The following is a 27622-nucleotide window of genomic DNA, read 5'->3' as shown; positions in this document are numbered from 1 at the left end:
CCCAGTGCCTTGGCGTTTGAAGGTGGAGCAAATAAATAAAAAGAATAAGCAAGTGCATGTAATCGCAAAAAAAAAAGAAATTTGCTGCCTAATACCCAGATTGTTTTTCTGTAAGTACTTCACACAGGCAAATATTGAGAAAGGAATTGTGCGGACACTCAAAACACTTCAGTGCAGTCATCACCGCGGTGCTGTCGGCGCAACGAACGTGTGGCATGAGAGTCTGCAGAGATCGCCGCGGTGCCCTGGGGAACTTGCGGAACCAAGAAGCACGACTCGCGGCCTCCTGCAACGACGATGTGGACGCCGACTACGGGCAGTCCTTCTGCAGCAGGACAGCGTTCCGCACATGAGCGCCCGTACAGTGGCGGCCACGGTGCACATTAGCAGTGCACCCTACAAACACTTTCTCTCATCCCGTGCGACGCCACTGGCTGCACGAGTGGAGTGGTCCCGACCTTCGGACGAATTTTTCTTTCACTGCGGGGCTTTTCTTTCGAGGAACCCGTATTTCTTTCCTGCATAGCAATTGCAACGATTGGGTGGATGTGTCATTTTCGCTTCATTAATTACTTCTCTCCACCTTGCGGGTTTCCGCAAAACTGTTACGTCAAATCCTTCTCTTTGCTCGAGTTGTTGAGTTAGATTTGGCTCTGCCATCTGCTAGCCGCCTGGCTAACTGAGATATGGTGGCGCAGCTTCCCCGGAAACGCGATGATCCCGTGTTCGACTCCCAGAACAGGACAAATTCTAATTCAATTGCGGGGCTTTTCTTTCGAGGAACCCGTATGTCTTTCCTGCATAGCAATTCTGTACCCTCATTTTCTCTGTATTTCTTAGTGCTTGTGAGTATTTTGAATGTTGCTATTTACTTTATCATTTTTTTATGTTCATTGATGTGTATTATTCTTTATGAGCTTGTGTTTCGCCCCTCATGCTTAGGCCATGTGGCCTCTAGTATTTCAGTGAATAAAACATCACTGATACTTTTGTTAATCTCCCTGAGCAGTTACAGTATCATAGTATCGTAATGTCAGCCAGACTTCTATCTCTGTGCATGATGAAGAAACGGAGTTTTTCAATGGCAAGATATGCTGACGCCTCTCACCACTTGTACGCGCCACTTCATCACACGATCACATGCTCTGTATATTTAATCACTTGTTTGGAAAAATATACCGGTTGTTAGTCTGCGCTGTTATCGAGCTCTTCCTTTTGTCCTTCGTCCGGGTTGGGCTGCCCATCCATAGGAATATGTAAAACTATCCTCTGAAGGGCTCGTAGAAGCAAGAGCGCGGCCACCGTGAAGGATCCCTTGAACGCTGATGGCAGTCCTCACTAACAGACACATGAAATGACGCGTAAGAATCGCACTTGTTTTTTATTCGAGTGCAGGGCAGGGGATTTTCACCGACTGGTGATAGGTTGACGGGGAGCTGCAAGGGATGGGTGTCAGGCGCAAGCTTTGTCACAAAGATAGCCCGAGGGCGCACAGAGCGACAAGCAGCAACAATCCGAGTGGTGTCACAGCAACCAGCACTCGGTGTTGGCTTTCGCTTCAACGTTGGCTGACTGGCAGGTGACAGGTGCACTGAAGCAGGTAGGCAAAGCCAATTGGTCAGCAGCGGGAGCCTTCGACGAAGCAGGCCGATCCAGTGCAGGGGCTGAGCGCGGCAGATGGTCAGCGGTCTTCGGCGAAGCCGTCCGCACAGCATGCGTCGTTGCCTTGGACGGGTGTGCCGGCGGCGCAGTAGCAGAAGTGGGCGACGACGGCTTGCGCTCTCTGGCAAGCTTGTCTCGTACAACGCGCACCTCGGCTCGAATAGCGCCCATAGATTCGGATTGCTGTGCGGATGGCTGCGCGTTTCCTCTGCGCAACCCTGCGCTATCATTCCGCAGCTGCGCCACTGCATCGCTGAGGTAGGATATTCCCTCAAGCGCCTAAAGGAGAAGGCCACGGAGGGTGGTCAGGTCAACGACCGCGTCGGAATCTGTCACGTCGGGAGGCACGGTCACCAATGGGGAGGCTAGCGTGTTGACACCGCTAAGCCTAACCGCACAAATGTTGTCTTTCTGGCAGAAGTTACAGTTGAATGCCTTTTCACCCGACTTCAGCAGCTCGAGGTCGTTGTCCAGCCACGCAACATACTTCGCGTGTGAACGTTTTCCACAAGAAATACAGCGAGAGAATCGCTTTTTGCCAAAAATAGACCGGGAGCACAAAATGCACGCGTCCTTACTCGGCGCCATCTTGAAAATAAATAATAATCAATTAGAGGTGTTTATTAAAGTGCTCAGGAGCGACTTAATAACAGTAACAATAATAATAATAATAATAACATCATAATCATTATCATGACAGCTCATTATTTCACTAATAATATATGATGAACATAGGCCATCAAGTCGCGTTTGGCTTCACGGGCAGCTCCTAGCAGACGTCATTCCACTAATGCGCGTAATATGAGCATAAGTTCTAATAAAGAGGGTTAAATTAAAACTAAATTCTGGGGTTTCAGGTGCGAAAACCACGGTATGATTAAGAGACACGCCGTACAGAATACAGAGTACTGGAATAATTTCTACCTTTTAACGTGCACCCAATGCATGGTACACACCGGCGTCCCTGCATTATGACTCCATCGAAATGCGGCAGCCGCGGCTGGCATCCGATCCCGCGCCTTCAGGCTTAGCAGCGCAACGCCATAGTCAGTACGCCATGATGTATTTCACAGCAAAGCCGTCTATGGCTAGGATCTGGAAAAAAAATCGGTTGGAAATGTTGACATAAACAAATCATCATGTGGGCCGATCCAGGTGATAGTGCAGAAAGGGTCGAAGCTCAATTGCACATACCCTTGTGAGCTCGGGCACAAGTAACGCACCTTTGAACTACCCTAGCCCCACGTGGTACCCAAGGAGGTCTCAGGCACAAGGGTACGAACAGATGTGTTTGAAAAAAATGTTTTGTGCAACTTTTTCAAAAAGGACTGTTGAAAAGTTGTCGGCGCCAACCGCGCAAACGCGCTGCTCGCGCGTTCGTCGTCGTCTTCTACAGTGGCGCCGTTGCCGCTCATCATTCCAGCGTAGAATTTCACTTCTGCCGTCGTGATGGGCAGGCCGCGTTTATGGGGGTATGAGCCCTTGCTGAAGGGGGTATGAGCCATTCATTGCCTTTCGTGACATTTAATAACAGAGAGTGACACGCGAATATCTGTGCGTACCTTTATTGCCACGATGACCACAGATTAGGGCAATAAACATGTTCGTACTTTTGTTCAATATTCTGCGTCATCTCTGTGTCGTGCAATAAACACCTCCGCTGGCCATCCACCTTCAGAGTGGAAGGGCGCTCAGTTTCACAGCAAAGCTGTTTACCGCGACCCCCCAACGGTACAATCGGGTCTGCATACATAGAAGTGCGAACAAAGACTATCATCATCAGCAATGGCTCATACCGCCCGAAGCAAGCAAAAAATGCATCATAGAGAACAACACGTCGAAAATTGTGATCAATGGTCCACACCCGATGAAGCAATGGCTCATGCCCCTGTCAGCATACAAAAAATACAATGGCTCATAGCCCCGTAAGGACACAAGAGGACACAATGTAAGTACGTCTACCCTAATACGCCTAGATCGGACATCGAGTGTTTCACGCGAACGCACTTCTCGGCGCTGGCAAGTGGCCACACCACACCGGTCATCGTTTTCGGTGATCTTAACGTGGACATTGCCCAGCCACAAAACCGGTGGTTTGTCGAGTTAGTCGCCTACGAGTTTGCCTGATGTACATCACCGATGTCACTCAATCAACAACCACACAGGGAGCGTGTATTGATCTTACGTTGCACAGAACAATTCTGTGCTTGAAACTGAAAATTTAGCCGTATATCATAGTGACCGCAAACCAGTGGTGAAGATTGTTACCAAATGTTTACCAAAGTTTGCTGTTTGTCTGATCGCCATATCGTACATGGTGGTCCCCCCACAGCTTCGTTGTCCAACCACCTTCTCAGGGTGAAATGGGTCCTGAATTTTTTTCTTTTGTGTACAGCGCTCACAAATCGACGAAGGACGAAGGACACAGGACACTTCACCACCACGGCGGGTCGTTATAAACTTAGTTCAAGTTAGGAAACCAGATTACCGGCATTGCATGACAATGCCAGCGTATCTTATGCCTCCATACAGAGACACTGCAGAAATGACATGTGTGAAAAGAAAAACGGAGGAGCAGAAATCCCGTGTACTCTACTGTATGCGCAGCATGAAGTGGCCAGAGTTTCTTACGGTTGTTTTAGGTCTATATTTTGTTGTCATTAGCGGTTAACTAGTGATATATCTGATGAATGAATGTGGCACATCGATTTTGAAGCGTTGGCGGGCTGGGGTATTCGATAGCGCCACTTGGGCGTGTGACACTTGAAACTGATGGTGCGAAAATTGTCTAATGCCGATTGTTAAGCTAAGATAGCGATGAAACTTGGCATGGCTAATGTTAATAAAATATCGGATTCTTGATCAAGCTGCTACTCATCACATGCAACTTTACTGGTAGACGCAGTCTGAGTTGACTCTGATGTGCCATGGAATAAAGTTATAAGTGCATACAGCAATGCCTTAGCGATGTACACTGTGACCAATCACATGCAGAAAAGTTCTAAAGTGAAGCTTCCTCTGTCGACGTTTTGCGTCGGTCAATTTCTTTCCTGGATGGCTCAGGGTGGGTCTAAGCACTCGCAATATAGAACTGTAGGTACGAGAGAAAACAACTTCGTGTTAGCACAAGCTGACAAAGAAAGCAGACGCCTGAAATGAATTCAGTGGAGATTCAGCCGTAAATGCGAGAGAAATGCGTTAGCGTTACGTCGCACTTTTTGAGGTCCCAGATGCGTTATTTAAACTGCGTTCACCACATTGCAAAGTGTTGTTCAGGAGCTCACTGGACAAACGCCCTGCCTCTTCGAGGAGGGAAGTGCAGCTGATTCTATTGGAACATAAAAACTATATAGAGAAGGAAGACGAGCGGTCGTCACTCTCTCTTTGTGTCGGTCAGCGTACGGCGCGAGTAGAAAGAGAGTTGAAGCTACGTCGAAATTCACCACACACACAATGAAAACAAAGCAAAAGATGCCATTAGGGAAAAAAAAACACAGTGCACTCAACATGCTGCTCGAATGCGCAGTTCAGAGTCGAACGACTTCTCAAATGATGAAGCCACACATCTTGGACAAGATGGGCGGCAATAATAGCTACGCCGCCTGTCACAGTTATAAAAGGACCAAGAAACTGCAAGAGTTTGCGCAGATTTGCTTGTTGTTTTCTTCTATTACACCGAAACCATTTAATGGCCGTAAATACTAGGTCAGAGTAGACGGTTCAGATTTCGTGGAATCTTGACGTGCAGCAAAATCCGGGGCTCTAAAAAAGATCTCAATGTGCTACATAAATTTTAGCACCACCATGAAAACTTACATGCCATAAGTCAGCAACAACTTGAGCCGCTAGAGGGGCCTTTTCTTTATGCTGTAATTTTTACCGGCGTAATCGTCGGTAGAAGGAGGCCACTGTGAATTGCTGTTTGCACTAAGACCCTTCGAGTAAAATCCCTTCATGCCGAGGTATGGAAGAATAAAAATAAAAAAAAGGAACAAATATTACGCTGTCCGCCGCCTTGTCGCAGGGCATTCTTCCGTACCATGCACGGCCCATTATAACTGGGTTAATTAATGAGGAGATTAACAGGCCATCATAAGCGCGCTGGCCGAACGCTGGCCCCAGTTCGGCGGAGAGCAGCGCCGCCCGGCGGCCGCCCTCGCCTCCGGCGGCCCCTCGACCGGGCGGGGTGCATTTGCGCGGCGCCGTTGACGGAGGCGGCATGCGTGGAATACTGCTGCTACTGCTCGCCTGCCAGGGTGAGTGCGCTGTCGACGTGAGGGTTTTCTGGCGTGACAACTCGCTCTTGTTGTCGCGTGACAAAGCTTCGGTTTTCCTCGAAATGTGCATAGCTCATTCACGTATTGATTAGAGCATTCAGATTATCAGCTTTGCTGCGCCGTCTTATTAAATAAGCCCGACTGCTTTGCAAAAAAAAAAAAAAAAAATAATAATAATAATTCCGCTGCAAGGCTACAAACAAACACGGATCAGAACAATCTTGCTGATGCCGAGATTTGTAGCGATTATTCTCCAGCATCTGACCGCTTGATTTAGGTTAACTGGATTGGCCACTAGAATGCGCTCGCCTCTGCTCACCGTCTGGCCTCCGCTGAGATGCGGTGAGCGACTTCCTTTCTGAGTTGCATGCGACGCGCGTGCGAACCGGAAAAGTGTGGGGCGCCCGTGTCCGGCTTGACTCCCGTTGACGGCGGTGCGTCAGGCCGGAACTGCCTGGCCCCTGCAGAATGAGTTCCTTCGTGCCGCCGACATTGCGACAGCAAGGAGAGCCTGCCGCCGGAAGCTCTTCTCAAGAAGGTCACGCCTGGAAGCCATGGCACAAAAGCGTCAACTGAAAGAGATGCAACTCGTCAAGTAACGACAGGCAGCTGAAATATGGTTTTACTAGGCCTTCCCCCCCCCCCCCCCATTTCTGCTTAAGCAGACCGGGACACGTGAGGTGTGCTGCATTTTGTGTAGCACATACTTCAAACCGATATTTCTTTAGGTCGGTCCGTTACATCCTCCCGTAATGTTTAATGCGAAAATAACAGAAAAAGGTGTCACATTTTGGGATATCAGACCGAAACATGACGCAGCCAGGTGACGGCATTTTCTGTGCCAAATTAAATCACTCCTCCTAATAAACTTCTCGCACCACTATGCCTCCTATCTTGCGAGCAATACTTTTCCCTAGCCTCGAAAAAACCATGGTTGCACTCGACGGCTTCGCCTTGAGCGTTGGGGCGTCCCACCGTTTGCACAATGCCCGCAAAACCGGCTCTCTGCGAGCGGGAATTCCACACCGACTGTCACCATGGTTCTCGAACGAAACACGTGCTCCGAATAATTGCGCGACCTCCGTGAAGCCCTCTCTCCTTTCGTGTAACACCATCGGACTGCTTGATCTCCGCTGCATAAGTGCCGACTACGCCCCCCCCACACACACACACCTAAACTGCCATTACCAGAGCACTGTCACCCGCATCGTTTGAGCTTTCTTTTGACTTTGCTCGACCTTTTCACTTGAAATTTTACTGGGGAGCTTACTTCATCACTGTTGGCGGGGACGTGCACGGCTTTTAATTCTTACTTTCGCTTTATTTCTACTAATCCTCACAATAGTAGGACACGCGCACCAGAATCACTACCGGCGGCTGCCTCCTCCCTATTTTCTTACTTCAAGATTGTTTTATATTTCCACTGTACACAGCATGCACACATACAATATATTTGAATATACACACCGGACAAAGTTTATTATATTTTTGAAAGCGATGGAGGTAGCCTTTTAGTAATCATTCTAAAGGTATGGATAGCCTATGCCTAGAGAATGTATATGCTGCTGTATATTCACCACGCTTCAAGTTGATTTGCGTGCTTTTTTGACCATGAAGAAAACCTATAGACTTCAGTGACCTTCTCAACAGTCTTTTATCAATGGTGTGTGAAATGCATCTGAATGTTGTGTGTGTCAGTATTGATTTTGTTTCCAGTAAGCAATGCTAACGACTCATAAAAAGAAAGCTCTTCTAATAATTTACTTTTATTACGGATAAGTGTCGTCACTTGCATGCCGAGGTCATAAATATATACAGGGTGTCCCAATTAACTATGATGCACCCAGATTTACAAAAAAGTTCAACTGTTACTTGAAGAGAACCTAGTGCATATTTTCCAGTATAGTGGAGTAGCCGCCAGTAACTTTTGCATTACTGAGATTTAATGAGATAATTGTAATTATTTATCTAACTCGAGACGTACTATCCTAATCATCAAAGTGTCACTGAGGCATTTGAAGGCACAACCAAGGAACACCTAACTGCGGTGTTTTCAGCGACGTACTAATTGCGCACTAATTTATTTCCGACTGATCAATAAACCCCGCGAAATATGGAGAATACCACGTGACTGCGCTCCCACCCGGATCATAAAGCAGCGCCCTCGAACAGGCTCCCTCTGAGTTATACAGAACGAAATAAAAGAAATAAATAAAAACATCGTGATCGAGCTGGTGCCTTATCTGCCGCGCCCCGACCAAGTAACACGTCGCGTTTGGTGTTAGTTGAAAACAAGCTGTGCTAGCTGTTGTCTTAGCGTAGATAAAGTGCACGGATGTTTCTTTTTTTGCTATTTTGCCACAAAACCTATCACCACAAAAGCGAGTTGACAACGCCAGTGTAAAGGTTTAAAGATGCGTTTTGTTTCGTCCCAGTCGCCATGTGTTTCTCTCATGAGCAGAAGGAAAACATGATCCTTTCCTTGGGATCTGCAAATGACACCAAGAGGAAGGCCGCAAATATATATATATATCAGTCATGCAAGTGTTGCGGTAGACCGGACGCATCGACTATCATCAGAAACTATGAAAACCTGAGACAAACCGGTAGCTTCAAGAAACAGCGGCGGAAGACTCCATCTTTCAGTCATAGCCTACGCACGGATGTTCTAGCATTTATGGCCTCAACACTTCATGCTAGCGTGCGGGACGTGGCCGGCCAGGTAACAATTTCCAAGTTATCAGTTTGGAGGATTATAAATGACAGTCTTTCACCTGTACCACCTTAACCAGCACCAACGCTTAGAAGATAGGGACCTGTGGAGTCGTCTAGATTTTATTTATTTATTTATTCAGTTACCTCACGAGCTCCCGAAGGAGTATTGCGTGAGAGGAGGATACAGGGAACTAGCAAAAAGAAAGGAGTACTAAGAAATGATACATTGTCATCGAGTAAACATGAAAGAACAAATATCTAACATTATAAATAACGCGATAAATGAAACAAAACGACTGTGTGAAGTAGCAAGAAAAGGTGTACCAAAAAATTATACAAATGGTAGCTGGTGAAGATGAAAGAACATGTCTCTAAAAATGTTAACGCAATACAACACAAACATTCAGACAAAAAGAAAGCTATACAACTTCGCTAAAAGTATTTACTTAGGCGCGCAGTATGGTTTAGTTGTGACGAATTATTGAAACAATATGCACAAGTGTGCTCTGACGGATATTCACCCGCCGTGGTTGCTCAGTGGCTATGGTGTTGGGCTGCTGAGCACGAGGTCGCGGGATCGTATCCCGGCCACGGCGGCCGCATTTCGATGGGGGCGAAAATGCCAAAACACCCGTGTACTTAGATTTAGGTGCACGTTAAAGAACCCCAGGTGGTCGAAATTTCCGGAGCCCTCCACTACGGCGTGCCTCGTAATCAGAAAGTGGTTTTGGCACGTAAAACCCCATAATTTATATTTTTTGAAGGTGTACAGGGTCAAGAATGTAAACTATGTCGTTTGGTAGGTTATTCCAATGCTGAATGGCACGTGGTAACGCGGAAGAATTTAAAGCATTGGTTCCGCCAAAGATACGCTGGAAACTCAGATGATTATGCAGACGCCGAGATGGACGAGTGAGCGGCAGGGTGGATGGGCCCGTGCTATGGACCATGTTGTGGAACCGACAAAGCAATGCTATGGCTATTCGTGATTCAAAAGATGAGAGGGATAAAGATGACGTATGGCTAGTCACACTAGAGTCGCGGTGATAATCTCTGACAATGAAGCGGGCAGCGCGGTTTTGAACTGACTCGAGAGTCGCGATTAGGTAAGCTTGATGAGGGGACGAGATAGGGGCTGCCAATTCCAGTTGTGGCCTTAGGAATGTGTGATAGGCGATTTGTCTGGTGGAGTCACCGCACTTATTGAGCAACATCATGTGCACAGATGAAGCCAATTTTAACATAAACGCCTAGATAAATTTGCATAATGCACACTATCTGAGGGACTCCAATCTAGACTGGGTAAAGCGCAATCGGCACCAGTGCCAATGGTCGCTCATTGTATGGTTCGGAATTTACGCCTGTGCTATCAATGGTCGCACCGATCACACGCTGACTGGACAGTATTAGGTGGACGAAATCCTTGAAGGAGTGGTGGATGGGTTTCTCATCCAAGTCCCGCTGTCACGTCTTCCACTTCTGTGGTATCAGCAAGATGGGACGCCAGCACACAGGAGCTGCCGAACACGAAACTGGCTGGATGCGACTTTTCATGCGCATTAGATTGGAAGGCACGGGCGTGTAAGTTGGCCGGCTAAGTCACCTGACCTCTCTCCGCTCGATTTCTTTCCTTGGGGTTATGTGAGAGATCGTGCTTACATGATCGAGACGGACGTCAGATTAGTTCAAGGCAAGGATAACAGATGTCTGCCGTAGAATCCGAGCGTCGGTCATCAAAAAAGCCACTGAAGGTGTGATAAAGCGGACACAAAACTGCGTAGCTGCAAAAGGAGACCTATTCGAACACGTCCTCTAGGCTGGTGTTCAACGGAGCTTACGAATTCATAGATAATAAGGGTACACTGCAATCTGTTTGTTTTTTTCTTTATTTTTTTCTGCAGACATCCTGATTGTCAATTCGCCCAATTCAGAAGTGATATATTTACTTTCTTGAACGCGTCGGTATTGCCTTTTCTCCACACGTTGGCTGCTTCCAGGCCTGTTTATTTCGCTTTTGTTTTTGACGTGAACCTGTTTTTGCAGCACGCATGCACTTTCATGAAAAATAATACGGTCGCTTTATTCTGGTTTTGGTTCGAAGCAAGTTTCTCGCACTAAATATAGCTCCGCGCGCATTCTCTTGATGCGGTGCGAGCATTGCCGGGATTTTGAAACGTGCTGTGCCTATTGCATTGCTTTTCGCGTTTCCTGCGTGGTCAGAGCGGCGCTTCGGCCAAGTTATCAAGGAGCTTTTGTTATCAATGGGATCAGTCGGCCTTATAAAACGGATAATAAGTGCGACGTAGAAACGAGACGAAGGAATAGCTGCGAAATCTGCTGTTGGTGCTCCTTCCGTACGATTATGGAAGTGATGCGCTGACCCTTCGGGTTTGCGACAGGCAATGCATTTGCTTTCAATCAGTATGATGGGGGTGGGAGCGCACTCACGTGGCATTTTTCGTACTTCATGAGGGTTTTTTTGCCAGTCGGAAAAAATTGTACGGAATTAGTACGTCGCTCAATGCACCGCATTTAGATCGCATTTTGGGATGCTTACAAATCCCTCATTGACACTTTGAAAATTAGGACAGTACTTCTCGAGTGAAATAATTAATTGCAATTACTGAATTAAATCTCAATAACGAAAGAATTAGTTGCGCCTACTGCACTGTACTGGAAACAATATGCACTACGTTTTCTTCGATTAATGCAACTGCTCTTTTTTTGAGTCTTGGTGCATGATAGTTATTCCAAGTGAAGCTTGCGCAAACATTCTCAGTGAATCATTTGCAAATAATTTTTGCACTTCTACTGAACATTGATCCGCCACACACAGAACACTACAGCTATCTTATTATGCAACCCATAGCTCTCGACATTGCAGGTATTGCTAGGCTGATTGATGACTTGCCTTTAAACACAGCTCCCGGTTATGACACTATAAATAGTAAATTTTTGAAAAGCTCTAACACATACAGTTCTGTAATACTTGCTAATATTTTTCAGCAGTCAATAAACGCTTGTACTCTGACTTCCCAATGGAAAATAGGGAAGGTGGTTCCGTTGCATAAGTCTAGTAACGAAAGCTCACCGCTGAATCACCACCCGATTTCGCTTACCAGCACCTGTTGCAAACTTCTTGAACATGTTATATTTACTAATCTCGTTAACTTTCTTGATTCGAACTCATTTTTTACCTCAGCTCAACATGGTTTTCGCTAAACGTTTTCATGTGAAACCCAACTAATATCTTTCACTCATAGATTACACTGTATTTTAGATCGTTCCTCCTGTGCCGACTGTGTATTTTTAGACTTTAGCAAAGCGTTCGACAAGGTTTGCCACAAACTGATGCTATTCAAGCTGAGTCTTTTAAACCTTGACAGTAACCTGCTAAAATGGATTGAGTGTTTTCTTGCTAACCGTTATGAATTTGTTACTGCGAATAATTATGATTCATCATTGACTGAGGTTCGTTCTGGTGTGCCTCAGGGATCAGTACTAGGCCCCCTACTTTTCCTGATTTATAATAATGACCTACCTACTTCATTGACATCTCACATTCACTTGTTTGCTGACGATTGCGTGATATATCGTGAAATAATTACTAACGACGACACTAATGCTCTTCAGTCTGACTTGAACTATGTGATTGATTGGTGTGACACTTGGCTAATGGAACTTAATATTAAAAAATGTAAAGTTATGCGCGTGCAGAGGAGCACCAGTACTCTTCCAACTTACTATCTAAATAAAATTCCTGTAGAACCCGTAAACTCGCATAAATATTCAGCAGTTCTTATAACAGAAAAACCAACCTGGAACCTTCATACTGAGTACATAATAAGTAAAGCTAATAGCATGCTCGGTTACTTACGCCACAAGTTTTCCAAAGCGCCACCATCCTTAACATTATTACCTTACCAGTCATTAGTGCGTCCTAAATTGGAATACGTTGCAGCTGTGTGGGACCCGTACCATGAAAACCTCATTTCCTCACTGGAGCTTGTCCAAAATAATTCAGTCCGATTCATATTTTCAAATTATAACCGCACCGCTAGCATAACATCAATGAAAGACAATCTATCTCTTCCATCACTTGCATCTCGTAGAACAATAGCACGTTTGACTCTGTCTCACAAATTTTATTACCATTCCTCCCTTCACAGTAACTTCATTTCTCAACCTCATTACCTATTGAGCCGCATTGATCATCGCCATAAGGTCGGACTTCAAACAGGCAACACTAACACCTTCAGTCAATCTTTTTTTCCCAGATCATCACGGCAGTGGAACCACCTTCCTTGTAAAATTGTATCTATTGTCGACAACAAGCTTATTCGTAAGGCATTAGCTAACATTGTATAATTAGGAATTATTAACATGTTATTTCATTTACTTGCCGCACTTACAAGCGACTAAGGACGACACTGGTTAACATTGTACTAACAGGAATTATCAAGATGCTATTTTGTTTACATTGTCTGTCGTACTTGCAAACATTAGGCAAGATATTACACAGTACTGTATAATTAGGAATTACTAACACGCTACATTGTTTAGTTTTCCGTATTTCATTGCTATGCTTCCCGTTTTCCCACTCCCCTCTGTAATGCCTTCGGGCCTTGAGGATACGATAAATAAATAAATAAATAAATAAATAAATAAATAAATAAATAAAACTATAATTACTGCAGTAAGCGAAATGAGGCCAAGACGGATTCACTCTAAATCAGAATCAAATTCAGTCATGCGCAGAAGCGCTTATACAAGTACTTGATGGTCTTTCTATGAGTAATGGTGACAACAAGGCCTAGCAATAGAAACGAACTCGTTTCTGCTTACTGTATTATACTGAGCCCCAACTGGATACAAGCGCCGTTTTCTAAGCCACTTAGAACAACTTATGCATTGTTTCAATGACATAAAAAAAAACATATTTCATCATGGGTGATGTCTACATTAATATGATGAGTGAAGAATTGCATGCGCTTGACCTGATAAAACTTATAGCATCCTATGGATGTGAAAATGCTATGTTAGAGCCTACCCGTATTACTCACAACAGCTCCACATCTATCGACGTCTGTATAACAAGCCTAAACAAATACGATTACAACGCAGGCGTATTGTGCTCAGGCCTTACTGATTACCTACGTATTTATATTTGTACACAAAACTTATTCATTAAAGAAAAACGTCCAAATCTCCCGCGATATAGAAGTATTAGTGAAAAAACTCTTCTTAAGTTTAGCGAATTAATTAAACCGGCTGACTGGTCACGTGTGTATGTGCAAAAAAAAGTCCAGATAAAAAGCATATGACACGTTTTTAGAGATCTTCGTTGAATGCTACAACACTGCTTTTCCGCTACAACAGTTCCAAATGAGAAAGGGTAAAAATAGAAAGTCATGGATAAATAGCGACCTTTTGAAAAGAATCAAGCAAAAAACGCACTTTATCACAGATTTCGAGCTACCTGTGGTATAGAGTCATTACAATATTGCGAGAGTTCAAACAATTTCGCTGCAGGTTAAATAGCGACACCAGAAAAGCAAAACTAGGCTATTATGAAGTAATGTTCTCGCGCATAAAGTCAGACCTCAAACAGCAACTGGAAAACGCTGTCGCGTTAAAAAGGGTTTGCGTTTGAGCTTCCGCGTTGCATAATGAAGTTTTGTCGTATATTCAAATTACAATCCGACACTGTCTTGTCTGTAGGTTATGTGTAAGTCGTACTTTACGATTTTTCTGGTGCATTTTACTTAGAGAAATTCAATTAATTCAATAACTTCTTTGCGCTACATAGAGGGCCTGCGTGGTTCGGAATGATTGCGTCGAGTTTTTGCGGCTCCTGAATGTTATCGCATTAATACACGACAAGAGCCCCTCAGACATGCGATCCGATAGATATGACTCGTCAGCGGGATTCCAACGCCGTGCTTATTGTGGGAATTATTTCAGTGAATATTAAATAATGTTTCAGTTATTGTCTTTGCTGTAGTGCTATTGTGGATCCGTTTAAATCGCAGAGTTGAAGCATTGTTTAAAGGCATTTCGTTCATGAAAAGTACTCGTTATTCCGCAAAACGTGTGTTCAGTCTGCACTAACGAAGTCGTTGCAGGCAATCACGCTTTACGTCACAGCTGCTCCAAAAGGCAGGCACCACTGGGCGTGACTCGAGCGCTGCTGAAAAGGCTAGCGAGAAAACCGAAGGCTTTCAAGGCCGGAGACCACAAACTGAAGAAGTTGACCAATAAGTACGGGGTGGGCGTGGTATTCTCGGCTCTCCGAAAGCTCTCTGCTCACGCATCGGTGGAAAAAAGGCACAGCAATGCACAGCAAAGCACAGAGCACCCCACGTACAATGTAGAAAAGGTGGATAGTTTATGGAATCTCACTCAACGAGGCCTCAATGAGCCCCTGGCTGAGCGCTCGTTGAGAAAACAAGGCGAGGGAAGCACGTGTCGCCGGTGAGCCGAGATTGTGCGACTTGCAAATAAAGCAGCCGGGCTTCATGTACAAATTTTAGAAATGTGTATCAAAGACAGTTTTAGCAGAGCGTTTGCTTGCGCTCCGCACACGTTTCACGCGCACCGGTGGCTGCACCGAATGCATTGATTTCGCTTATCTAACAAGAGCGCCTTCCAGAGATGCCACTGACGTGCTCTCAGCTTGGCGGTAAAACGATTACGAAAGCAACTACACGCTGCCAGACGCACCGCTAAATCAGGTTCCTAGCGGAACGTGGTCAGCGTCCCACGTTCCGCTGCCGCTGTGTGTGCTGTGCGCACGCGCGTCAGCGTTCCCAGTAGCGTTTTGCTGAGCGGCGGCTTGCCAATTGTTGTGATACGCCGGTCTGAGCGGAGCGGACCGTAAACGCTCTGCTAAAACTCTCTAATGACACATCGGTGGTTCTACGCGGGAGCGAAATGTATTTTATAGATTCCTGTTTTTAAGCGCGTGTCAGTGGATCCCTTTGTGCATGGTTAAAGGTGCAAGTATATAATCATCTAATAAATGTTGTTGACAGTACAGCGCTCCTCCCATCCTCTTTCTTCGTCCGTGTTCTAGGCGGCGCTCCGCTGTACTTACTGAATATGCACCAACAAGCCCAGCTACATGAGTGCTGCTACGTTTGGGGCATCGCTGAAAAAAAAGACATGTAAGAGATTGATACGACCGGATCCGTTACAGGTATTCGGTAGCGGTACAAGGCAGATATAAAAATTTTCAGGAGAAGAAAGAAATTAAAAAGATGTATACAAAATTCTAGATGGAAAAACATGTATAGCATACCTGATTAACTCGAGAAGGCTAGGTGGCTATTTGTCACGGCCCCGTTTCAAACCTCTAAATCATCATCATCAGCAGCAGCCAACCACTCGAGCGGCACTTGATAAGAGCGTCTGCAGAGTGTCTGCGACCGCGTCTAGTCGCAGACAGTGCGTTACTACTGTCTGAATATTCATGAACCAGTTTGAAAAATACTTGCGGTAGAACGGTATACCTAGAGGGCACGTAACAACTTCGAGCATATAATCAAAATTTGCTATGTTAGACTACACTCTCTCCAGAATCGGCACTCGAAATCGGTTAGACGCGAAAAATCGAGGTTAACCCCCACGAAAACAGGCAGCGACGCAACCAGCGTATCGAATATTTGCTTTGAAATGTAATTGACAATGATTGTGAAGTAAAATATGCCTTGTGTATATATTACTCCGGATAGACAGCAACCTCGTTAACACATTTGAGAGCTGTTGGAGGGCATCTAACCCTACAGCTAGAATAGAACTGGCAGAACTTTCTAAGTTAACCAACAAGCGTAAGACAGCTGACATAAGGAACTCTAATATGGATAGAATTGAACATGCTCTCAGGAACGGAGGAAGCCTAAAAGCAGTGAAGAAAAAACTAGGAATAGGCAAGAATCAGATGTGTGCGTTAAGAGACAAAGCCGGCAATATCATTACTAATATGGATGAGATATAGTTCAAGTGGCTGAGGAATTCTATAGAGATTTATACAGTACCAGTAGCACCCACGACGATAATGTGAGTGAGAATAGTCTAGAGGAATTTGAACTCCCACAAGTAACGCCGGAAGAAGTAAAGAACGCCTTGGGAGCTATGCAAAGGGGGAAGGCAGCTGGGGAGGATCAGGTAACAGCATATTTGTTGAAGGATGGTGGGCAGATTGTTCTAGAGAAGCTGGCCACCCTGTATACGCAATGCCTCATGACCTCGAGCGTACCGGAATCTTGGAAGAACGCTAAGATAATCCTAATCCATAAGAAAGGGGACGCCAAAGACTTAAAAAATTATATCAGCTTACTGTCCGTTGCCTAAAAAGTATTTACTAAGGTAATCGCAAATAGAATCAGGAACACCTTAGACTTCTGTCAACCAAAGGACCAGGCAGGATTCCGTAAAGGCTACTCAACAATAGACCATATTCACACTATCAATCAGGTGATAGAGAAATGTGCTGAATATAACCAACCCTTATATATAGCTTTCATTGATTACGAAGAAGCGTTTGATTCGGTCGAAACCTCAGCAGTCATGGAGGCACTACGGAATCAGGGTGTAGACGAGCCATATGTAAAAATATTGAAAGATATCTATAGCGGCTCCACAGCCACCGTAGTCCTCCATAAAGAAAGCAACAAAATCCCAATAAAGAAAGGCGTCAGGCAGGGAGATACGATCTCTCCAATGCTATTCACAGCCTGTTTACAGGAGGTATTCAGAGACCTGGAGTGGGAAGAATTGGGGATAAGAGTTAATGGAGAATGTCTTAGTAACTTGAGATTCGCTGATGATATTGCCTTGCTTAGTAACTCAGGGGACCGATTGCAATGCATGCTCACTGACCCGGACAGGCAAAGCAGAAGGGTGGGCCTAAAAATTAATCTGCAGACAACTAAAGTAATGTTTAACAGTCTCGGAAGAGAACAGCAGTTTACGATAGGTAGCGAGACACTGGAAGTGGTAAGGGAATACATCTACTTAATGAAGGTAGTGACCACACATCCGGATCATGAGGCTGAAATAATCAGAAGATTAAGAATAGGCTGGGGTGCGTTTGGCTGTGTATATAAGTATATAACAGCTGTGTCTTACCGGTACTCACGTATGGGGCAGAAACCTGGAGGCTTACGAAAAGGGTTCTGCTTAAATTGAGGACGACACAGCGAGTTATGGAAAGAAGAATGATGGGTGTAACGTTAAGGGATAAGAAAAGAGCAGATTGGATGAGGGAACAAGCGCGAGTAAATGACATCTTAGTTGAAATCAAGAAAAAGAAATGGGCATGGTCAGGACATGTAATGAGGAGGGAAGATAACCGATGGCCATTAAGGATGGCGGACTGAATTCCAAGGGAAGGGAAGCGTAGCAGGGGGTGGCAGAAAGTTAGGTGGGTGGATGAGATTAAGAAGTTTGCAGGGACAACATGGCCACAATTAGTACATGACCGGGGTAGTATGGGAGAGGCCTTTGCCCTGCAGTGGGCGTAACCAGGCTGATGATGAGGGCCCCTCACCATTGCGGACAAGCGCAGCGTATACAACGATCGCAAAGTATTGCACCACGCCACAAAAACTTCTCACGGGCGCCGCGCTCCCAGCTGGAGAGTCGATCGCGCAAGTGCGCCTACGTATACATGGCACTGCTCTGACGTCGCTCATAGTGACACGTGACTTGGAGAATTATTCAAGGCAACATGAGTTATTTGTTTATTCTGTTGCTTCGATATACAAATTAAAGTTTAGAGAAATAATACAACCTACAAACGGAATGTCTGCGTGCTTTTTGTTTTACTTCGTACCGTAGAAAGAGACATGCACTTCCGTTTTGTCTGCTTGTTCCCATGTCGCGCAGTCACGCGCACAGAGAGCGAAACTAGGTTATTTTCTAACGTGTTCCAGCACGCGATCGTGCTATGTGATCCCCTCGCGTCTGTATCAGTTTTCGTGTAGCACTGACCAGTCAGGTGCTCTCGTGCACAGTGCACAAAATCGTGCGCTGCGCAAAACGAGGCAGGCGCAAGAGCTCGGGCACGAGACCGTTGGCGAAAGTCATGAAGGAAGAAAAATACTATGAACGAGCGTCACGTGATTCTGCTAGCCTCCTCTGAAGCCGGCCCTCCCGCTCACCGGGGCCTTGTGCGTGGTGCCTTTCGGGTAGGCATAGGCCCACATTGTTGCCGGACCATTCGTGTTTGTTTGGTACGTGGTAACGACCAGTGGCGCCTGCCGCCAAAGGCACGTAGGAACGCGTAAGTTTCTGCTATTGCGGGAGTCGTTCTTCGCTTCAAATGCGCTGCCTCGAAACGCGGAGAAAGACGGGGCAGCCAGACCCATGGGGGCATAATTTTCAAAGCATCGCTTGCGTTTACCGCCGCAGTTAGCGATCTCGCCTTAAAGCCCGTCCAGAGCATGCCCGAGCGTGGTATGTTGTTTCGTCAAATCAACTGTTGTGCACTAAACTCTGGTGCGCATTTTAGGGCTAATTTTTGTTCCGCTGTCTAGCACCTATATAGGATGAGACGAGAACTTTCGTGGTATAGTTATTTGTCGCATTGTTTGCTTAGTAAACGGTTTTGCTGTGCGTCTTTCGTTGGGAATAAACAAATCATTACCCTGCACTCTAAACGCTCAAGTCATCCGTCCTTACGCTGTTGGAGACTTGCCTATTGAGTTCTCGCCGGTCTGTTGAGAGTCAGAAGGCATTGAGCAGAACGACAGCGTCGACTGAGACCGTATGCATGCCATAACACTGGCCCGGCACGGCCTCAAATATGGTCGGGGTCCCTGACTCGCCAATCCATGGTTGGGCACAAGATGAGGCGATTTTTTTTTTTCACACGGCAAAGCACTCTCTGCGGACCCTGGACGTTAGATTGAGCGCCTGCACATGTCTGCAGGGGCGAAAGACAACATAGGGTTTACCAGAAAATAGAAAATTTTGGTGCGTCCGGTATTCCGGCAAGAGTGGACGGTTTGCCGGTTGAGCGGGGGCGTAAATTTCAGCGGCCAGATTGGTGGCGCCAGCTGGTGGTGGACAGCTCAACAAATAGCATATTCACAGAGTCTCAAAACGGCTTCAGACTAAACCGCAGGACAAGTGACCATATATTCACTCTCACCCAGGCTATGGAGATGAAACATAAGGAAATATCAACGCTATATCTGGCTTTCCTTGATATGGAAAGAGCCTATGACGGTGTTCCCCACTTGAGGCTTTGGCAAAAACTACTGAGCAATGGCATAGATTGTAAAATCATAGACCTGCTCAAGAACCTATACAGGGATCGCACAGCAGTGTACCCACTACAAGAACTAAGGTCGAAGAAAATCGAGCAAAAGATAGGACTAAAACAAGGATGCCCGTTGTCCCCAACATTATTCAACATATACATCACACAACTACTCCAAACATTAGACAATTAAGGACCAGGCCTCCGCCTGTCCACAATAACAACCGACATACAAGAAGAATACACCAAAATTTCATGTCTGGCACTCGCGGACGATATTGTGCTGCTAGCAGAATCAGCAGCTGACCTCCAACACCAGCTCGACATTTGCTCCCAAGTCACAGGAACCGACCAGCTAAGGTTTAACACTGAAAAAACACAGTGGATGGGGATAAATACAAGCAACACTAACAATGAATTCACCCTCCAAGGGAACCTCGTCAAAAAAACATCGGAATACAAATACCTCGGCACAACTCTCAGTGACCAACCAAACTTTCTGGATCCGCATCAAAATGCATTAGTAAAAAAATTCCGAGGCTTCCCGAAGTTCCCCGATCTTGTGCTGACTGGTCTCACCGAGGAGGACCGAACTGCACGCGCCGAGACTACGAAGATCCGGCTTGAACAGTGGGAACGACTGGGCAGGCGAGCCGAATAGGTGAAGGGAACCCCCAGACAGATATCGCCCGGCTAGAGCCGGCCAGTCACAGCGAGTGGCCGCTGATGCCGACCTCCTCAGCTACACGAGCTCCTAAAATAAAGACAGCCGACCAGGCAGCGACGCATCTGGGACGCGCTGACTTGAACCGGCAGCGCTAGCGGATTGGATTGTCGTGGCTTTGGTGAAATCCGAGGCGACTGGAGCCTAGAATACAACAAACCGGACCAACCAGACAGACTCACAGACTGTGACAAAACTGTGTTTTATGTTCTTTCTCCCCTTACTTTCTTTCCTTCTTGTACTCTGAACATCTCCTGTGGCGTTGACAAACGCCTGCCCTGAGTCAAAAGGGATCAGGACCACTTACTTGCTTACTTACTTACTTACTTACTTACTTACTTACTTACTTACTTACTAACCACACAAACACATAGCCAATTATTATATTCTGCTTAGCTGCTGGTGCAAATTTTCGACAGTGGCGTAACCGTGTTCACAATCACGCCGCTGCCGAAAATCTGCACCCGCAGCCAAGCAAAATACAGTAGGTTACTGCAATTTTAGCTCTGCGTTTGTCTGGTTGACCTCTACGCCACCAGGCGGCCGCACCTCTCCACCCGTTCACGTTTACGCACATCCGGTAATTTTATTAATGAATTAGCTGAGAACACGGATGTGACAGTCCGCATGTTCGCAGATGATTGCATAATATATAAAGCAGTCAACAATACTACAGACCAAGTTATTCTGAACAATGCACTTAGAAACGTTACGGACTGGTGCCGATCGTGGCAGATGTCTATTAATCTAGGTAAATCTGTCTGTATGAAAACAATAAGAAAAAAGAAGCCTCTGACGTTCACATATGTAATAGATGAAGAACAGTTAATAGTCGTTGACCATTACAAGTACCTCGGGGTAATTATTTCCACAGACTTAAAATGGGATAAACAGGTGTCATATATTTCAGGTAAGGCCTTTTCCGCTCTTTGCTCGTTAAAACGGTCACATCGGACTGCTTCACCAAGTACAAAACTACTAGCCTATACATCATTAGATCGCTCAATTCCTTAATATGGTATTATAGGTTGGTTTCCGCACACGAAAAGATGTATTGATAAATTAGAAGCAGTACAAAGGAAAGCAATTAGATTTGTGTACAACAAGTATCGACGCCGTGATTCGTCTTCTGAACTCCTTGCGAGAGCAGGTCTTTTCGCAATAAACGAACGTGGAAAGCTTCTGCGTCTCAAGTTCATATTCCAGCTCTTAAATAATTAAGCAAATGGAAATAGCCGACGACTCCTATCGTTCTCAGACACCAGGCCCACTATAGAACAAAACATAGTAGACACTTGAAAGAGTATAGATTCCACAATGATGCATTTAAGTTGTCATTTTTCCCACGGACAATAACAGAATGGAATGTACTACCGGAACACGTCGTTGGAAGTAGTAGTCCAACTGATATGTTTGTCCCAAGACTAACCAATTATATTTCTCTACTGCCTTAGCTTGAAAAATTAGATGTATGTATCGGTCTTTTTCATGTCGTTAATTGTTCGTGGTTTCTTTTTTTAAATATGTTTATAGTGCTATTAATACCTTTGTGTATATGAATTGCATACATTGACATGACTTGCAGGAAAGTGTCTGTACTGCCTTTATTCTTTGTCCACAATATTTGGCATTGTTATTAACAGAAACTATTAACCATGTTTGATACCACTTTCACAGTTGTATTTGTGTCCCGACCCGGCTACAGCCTTATATATAAGGCTAGCAGTATGTAATAAATAAATAAATAAATAAATCCGCCCAAACCGCCCCCGTTTGCCAGAATAGCGGACGGGCTGAGAGGCTGCCCCCAAACGCGACGAATCACCTTCACACGTTGGCGTAACGTTTCCTCGTTTCCGCCCCGAGACGCGAGCAGTCGTCCTTGGGGTGGCCGTCGCGGGTTGCTGGGCCGGTTAATTACCCGACGCCTTTGGCGCCTGTCTGCTGCTTGCGGCGAGCCGTGCGGTGGTTCGGTGCGTTACCTGTTTGACATCTATAGCGCAGACTCGACTGCTTCACACACTTGAATTCCTTCACTCAACTTCGGCGTGCGTTTGCCACGCCCACTATGTGCGCATATTCCAAAAACCCCCGCAGCAGACGCAACCAAATCAAGCCTACTAAAACTGCCGCTCGCCTATCACGTGCGAATCACGAATAAGAATCCCATTCCTCTAAATTTTTTATGACTAAGTTGCAAAATTGTCACGAGACGCTCCCTCCTAGATTCACACACGCCTGTACACGCTCAGTAAAAAAGCGAGGGAAAAAATAGAGCGCCCGTGACGCATGCGTCCCGCGACCCTCTAGTTCCGGTATGGGGAAGGAATTGCACTTAGAAGGGGAACGTGGAGAGAGTGTATATATTGGCGGTGACGCTCGCCTCCTGAAACAATGGGTTCGCGGCACAGAAATATTTCTCTCTCGGTTATTAATGAACCAATTGGAAAAAAAATCGTGCGGTAGAACGCTGCCTATAGAGGGCACGTGACAACTTCCAGTGAATAATCAAAATTTGCTGTGTGGTCTGGAGAGGAGTTTTTAAGGGGGGTTTACCAGCACCCGTTTTGCTTGCGGCCTGCTCGGTGTCGAATAAAGAACAGCCTACATTATTGCCTCAAAATGCAATTATCAATGATTATAAAATAAATGTTATCTTGCGTATGCCTCACTGGAATCGACATCAACTTGGCGGTTTCCTAGGGAGAAATGTGTAATGTTTCTGACGTCGTTGGCTCCGCGTTGGAGCTCGGCTGGGTATGCAGCTACGCATTACCCTGCGAGAAAGCCGGTGATCACCGACCACAGGCTTCCCACGAAGGGCGTAATTTCAGCTCGTTCATACGTCCACTGGCTTCAATTGGATTCATTATTTCCTCCGTTGGTCGGTTAACCGGCTCAGCTAGGAGGAAGGGAGACACACTTTATGGGTGGCTAACATCAATTGGGCACAACAAGCAGCTCGGCGTCCTGCTGCTGCATATCAGCTTGGGCTGCTTCGTGGGATGCTCCCAATGTTTTACTTCGCTGTCCTTAGTTTCTCGGGTCGGCCATTAATGAATTTATTTATTTCAATTAATAAGCACCTGTATTAGCCCTACACTTTTCTTGGTCGCATCCGGCCTTTCTGGACGTGAGGGTTTAATTCGCGGGAGTGCCGCAACATGGCGTACTGAGCTTAAACTTTTCATGTTTCCCGCGGTGACGTAGTGATGGCGTCAACGAAAGAAACATGAAAGAATTAAAAACTATTCCTGTGCATTGAGCTTCACCACAAAGTTTGTCCCGCCGGCGTTATCAGCGTTCTTGATAATGAGTGGCCGCTCGTCGGCTGGAAAGAATTTGTCATCCTAAGAACGCTTAGTCGCGACGAGAGAAACCCAGTGGCGATTGATACCGGGCTTTTCAGAGGCTTCCCGAAAAGCAGCCACGTTTCTTTTTTTTTTCTTTTTCTTTTGGTAACGCTGTGGAGTCGACGTGCTAGGGTAATTGTCGGAAGCATTTCGCGGCAGCTTTTGTTCGGGCCTAAATCCGATTTCGGCTATTGAAATGCGTGTAAAACGTAGAAACGTTTCTCTGAGAGAACCAATGGGCCGATTTTAATGAAATTTGTTGCTCTTGAAAGAAGATGTTAAATTCTAGTGAATGATGAAAGCAGAATTTCGAATGAGATATGGATGTGTTAAAATGAATTTTCAAAAATTAGTAAGCTTGAAAAAAAAAATAGAAGCACGTAGCTTACAAATTCCGCAGCTCTGCGCCTAGAACAGATATCGCAGTTCCGTAAGCTGCATCCACAAGAGCATTCAAAGCGGACTAATTTCGTATGTCAATTTGTATCTTACGTGAATTTGTTACATTGTTCACAAACAAGGTTTTCGCAAAAGTTCTAATCACAAATTTGGGGTGTTCTTGAGAGTCATGTATAATATATAAATTTTGTCCCCTTTCGATGCACTCTTAGATGCAATTGAATAAATTGTGATATCATTTTGGATTGCTCAGTTACAGATAGTGTCGTTTTCTGATAATATGCGATTTTCGATAATTTTTTATTATAAAATGGACCACCTAAATCAAAAATTCGCAATCAACACTAACTAAATTTTTTAAGATTGTCTTTTAAATGCAATGAACCTAGTCAAATTTTGTGATGTGGCTACCGAGAAAAACGATTTCTCAATTTCCATCTGTTTAGATAGGCGGCCCGAGTTAGAGCTTTCGCAACGTCCCACAGCACCTGTCGTGCTTGTTTACTGGCTATGGTGCTGGGCTGCTGAGCACGAGGTCGCGGCATCGAATCCCGGCGGCCGCATTTCGATGGGGGCGAAAACACCCGTGTACTTAGATTAACCTTAAAGAACGCCAGGTGGTCCGAATTTCCGGAGTCCCCGACTACGGCGTGCCTCATAATCAGATCGTGGTTTTGGGGCGCAAAACCCCATAATTCTTTTAACGTCGCGCAACGTCTACGAGAGACGCCGCCTGGACCGCTTTTCATTTTCACCGATCGGTTTCGTTAACGTGCCCCCTATTATTTCCCTAGCACTTTTGCTCTCTGCACTGATGGACTACCGCAGCAGCCGCAAATCGAGATGGATGCACGAACTATTTGGTTTTGCACAGTAGGGCAAAAGGTGTGTCCACAATAATTGTGCGAACAGTTTCTTTTTTGTCGTCCATTATTATGATATGGTCGAAGCTGCTTACAGTATCACGTCACATTTACTCGTAACCGGGTCAGGTACACCTTTGGGCAAGACATATGCAGTACTTGTATTTAGTTGTCAAAGCACGGCCCTGTCACGGTTATTTACGCGCGTGAAAGATGACCGGTATTTAAGATTATTTTGCAGTAATGCATGCAGGCTTTGTCTGTTCTCCATACTGTGCACCACATTGCTGTTCTGCATTTATAATTTAGCCGCAAAGCAGACCAGCAGCTATCGAATGCCAAAAAGGCTGCCCACGTACTCAAAGGCCTCGCACACAACTCCTCGCACTTACTTGCATGCAAAAGGATAGACAGTTGGGCGAGTTGGTACGGTAACATGATTTTGGCTTCTAGCGCGAAGTGAAACACGGACACAGAAAGTCTGTTCAGAAAGACAGATAGCGCTCGTCCTGTCTGCTCCTTTCTGTGTCCGTGTTTCACTTCGCGCTAGAAGCCAAAATCATCTTATTTGCATCCAAGAGTTGCGCGACTGTGTAGGGCATCATTAAAGAATGTTGGCAGTTCGAGGAATGTAACAATCGGCACATGAGACAATTTGTTCGCATCCTCATTGCGCGAAAATCGGTATCAGCCTTCGAAGAATGACAGAGTGCATTGTATTTAATGCGATGGAGTCCGCGTTCCAAATTTCAGACCCACGCTTAATCCTGTAAGATAGACGAATAAGCATCTCGCTTATATGTGTAGTCATCCGATAGTTGCCGGGCGCTGGCGTCGGCCATAGGATCTACTGGACCCCTCTTTAACACTTGCCGACATTCTCGCCGTCTTTTGTGCCATAGGATTTCAGCTGAACTGTTTCAATAGCCAATTTACTTGTCCCAAAATTTGGACGCCCTGCCAACGTACATTATTGTTTCTTATCTTTAAGTTATCTGTATATTTAGGTTGGGCTGTCCTGAGATTTCCATCTGTTTCACATTTCCAAGGTGCCCGCATTTTTGTCGGCCTTTGTTCATATTTTGGGGGATTTTTGATAGGCATTGAAATCATAGCACGGCCCCCTGACCATGCTGCTCAATAAGTCGTTTTATTTTCCTGAGGCCGTCTGCAAGCGCCTGCCTTCTTGCCGTTCACCAAATTCCTGAATTCACTACCAATTGTAGCCCTTTTTGACGATTACATTCCCACGGATGTCGGCAATCACGCAGCGGCCATTCGATTGAAGCCGTTTAAATCAAGTTTACCGTGGACACGACAGCCGCTTTTACCCACTTGGAATATAACTATTCCATTAATGAGCGCTATCCTTAAGCATGTAGATATAACTTCGCAGTCTAGAAAATTATGCGGATCCCACGCATTGCGAGGATCGATGTAAGCGAAGCTCTCTGTGCTGTTTGCTTTGACTGGCGATATTTAGCGGTGATGGTGACTGCGAATGTTTCACTTCTTCAGCGTATGGTGCAATGCGATAGTAGCGAGTTGATGGTAAATGTTACCTTGCGCACTGCTGTTTGTCTGCACACAGAACATGCAGGGAGACGTGTTCGCTTGAGGCGTTGTTGTGCGCCGTTGTTTATAGCGCACGAGAAGGTTGCGCATTGTCATTGCTTCACATGGCACATCACATCGCGGCAGAAGTGTTGGCAGAATAAATATGGGGCTCTACGTGCCAAAACCGGATTATGAGGGTTGCTGCAGTGGCGGACTCCGGAAATTCGGATCATCTGGGGTTTTTTAACGTGCACCCAAATCTGTGTACACGAGTGTTTTCGCATTTCCCCTCCATCGAAACGCGGCCGCCATGGCCGGGATTCGCTCCTGCGACCTCGTGCTAACGAGGCTCTTTACGCAGCACTTCCGTCTTTTCGTAGTTGTGAACCGGAGTCAAGGAGAGTAACACGCCTTCCCGATATGAAACAGTCGGAATAACCCTTTGGTCGACGGTTTAACATATGTCAAGGGCCCACTACACGAACAACCTTCAAGTCGATATCAGCTTGCAAAGTTGGAACTCAGATGAAATGTTTTCAAGCGAATAGGCTTTTAATTATCATAAGGACATCTTATTGAAACTTGCTTCCCTGCCAAGCATGATGTAAAGGGTAATAAGCATGGAAATTTTACAGCGAAGCTGCTAAGGGTTAGATCCCCCAGGATCGTGTCCCCGTGTAGAAACAAAACTCCCCATACGTGGACCGATTCCGAAGATAGTGCAATGCCGGGCCTACCCGCGGCGGAGGTACAGTTCGCCATTAAGGGTCCCACATACACAGCTTCACTGGTCATCCTTATCACAG

At 45.7% G+C, this 27622-nt stretch overlaps 1 protein-coding gene across 1 annotated transcript in view; it reads left to right on the top strand.

The window, feature by feature from the left end:
- The first annotated feature begins 5245 nt into the window (after nt 1-5245).
- LOC126545889 (protein Skeletor, isoforms B/C-like) overlaps nt 5246-27622 on the top strand; it is a 341332-nt gene continuing 318955 nt past the window's right edge. Inside the window, exon 1 of the mRNA XM_050193912.3 lies at nt 5246-5918. Coding sequence (XP_050049869.2) covers nt 5882-5918 — 37 coding nt within the window. The 5' untranslated portion in view covers nt 5246-5881. The remainder of the gene's footprint in view (nt 5919-27622) is intronic.

Source organism: Dermacentor andersoni, chromosome 1, assembly GCF_023375885.2.
Source record: "Dermacentor andersoni chromosome 1, qqDerAnde1_hic_scaffold, whole genome shotgun sequence".
Classification (NCBI taxonomy): Eukaryota; Metazoa; Arthropoda; class Arachnida; order Ixodida; family Ixodidae; genus Dermacentor; species Dermacentor andersoni.
Note: the sequence above shows the minus strand (reverse complement) of the source record. Positions and strands in the feature narration are given on the sequence as shown.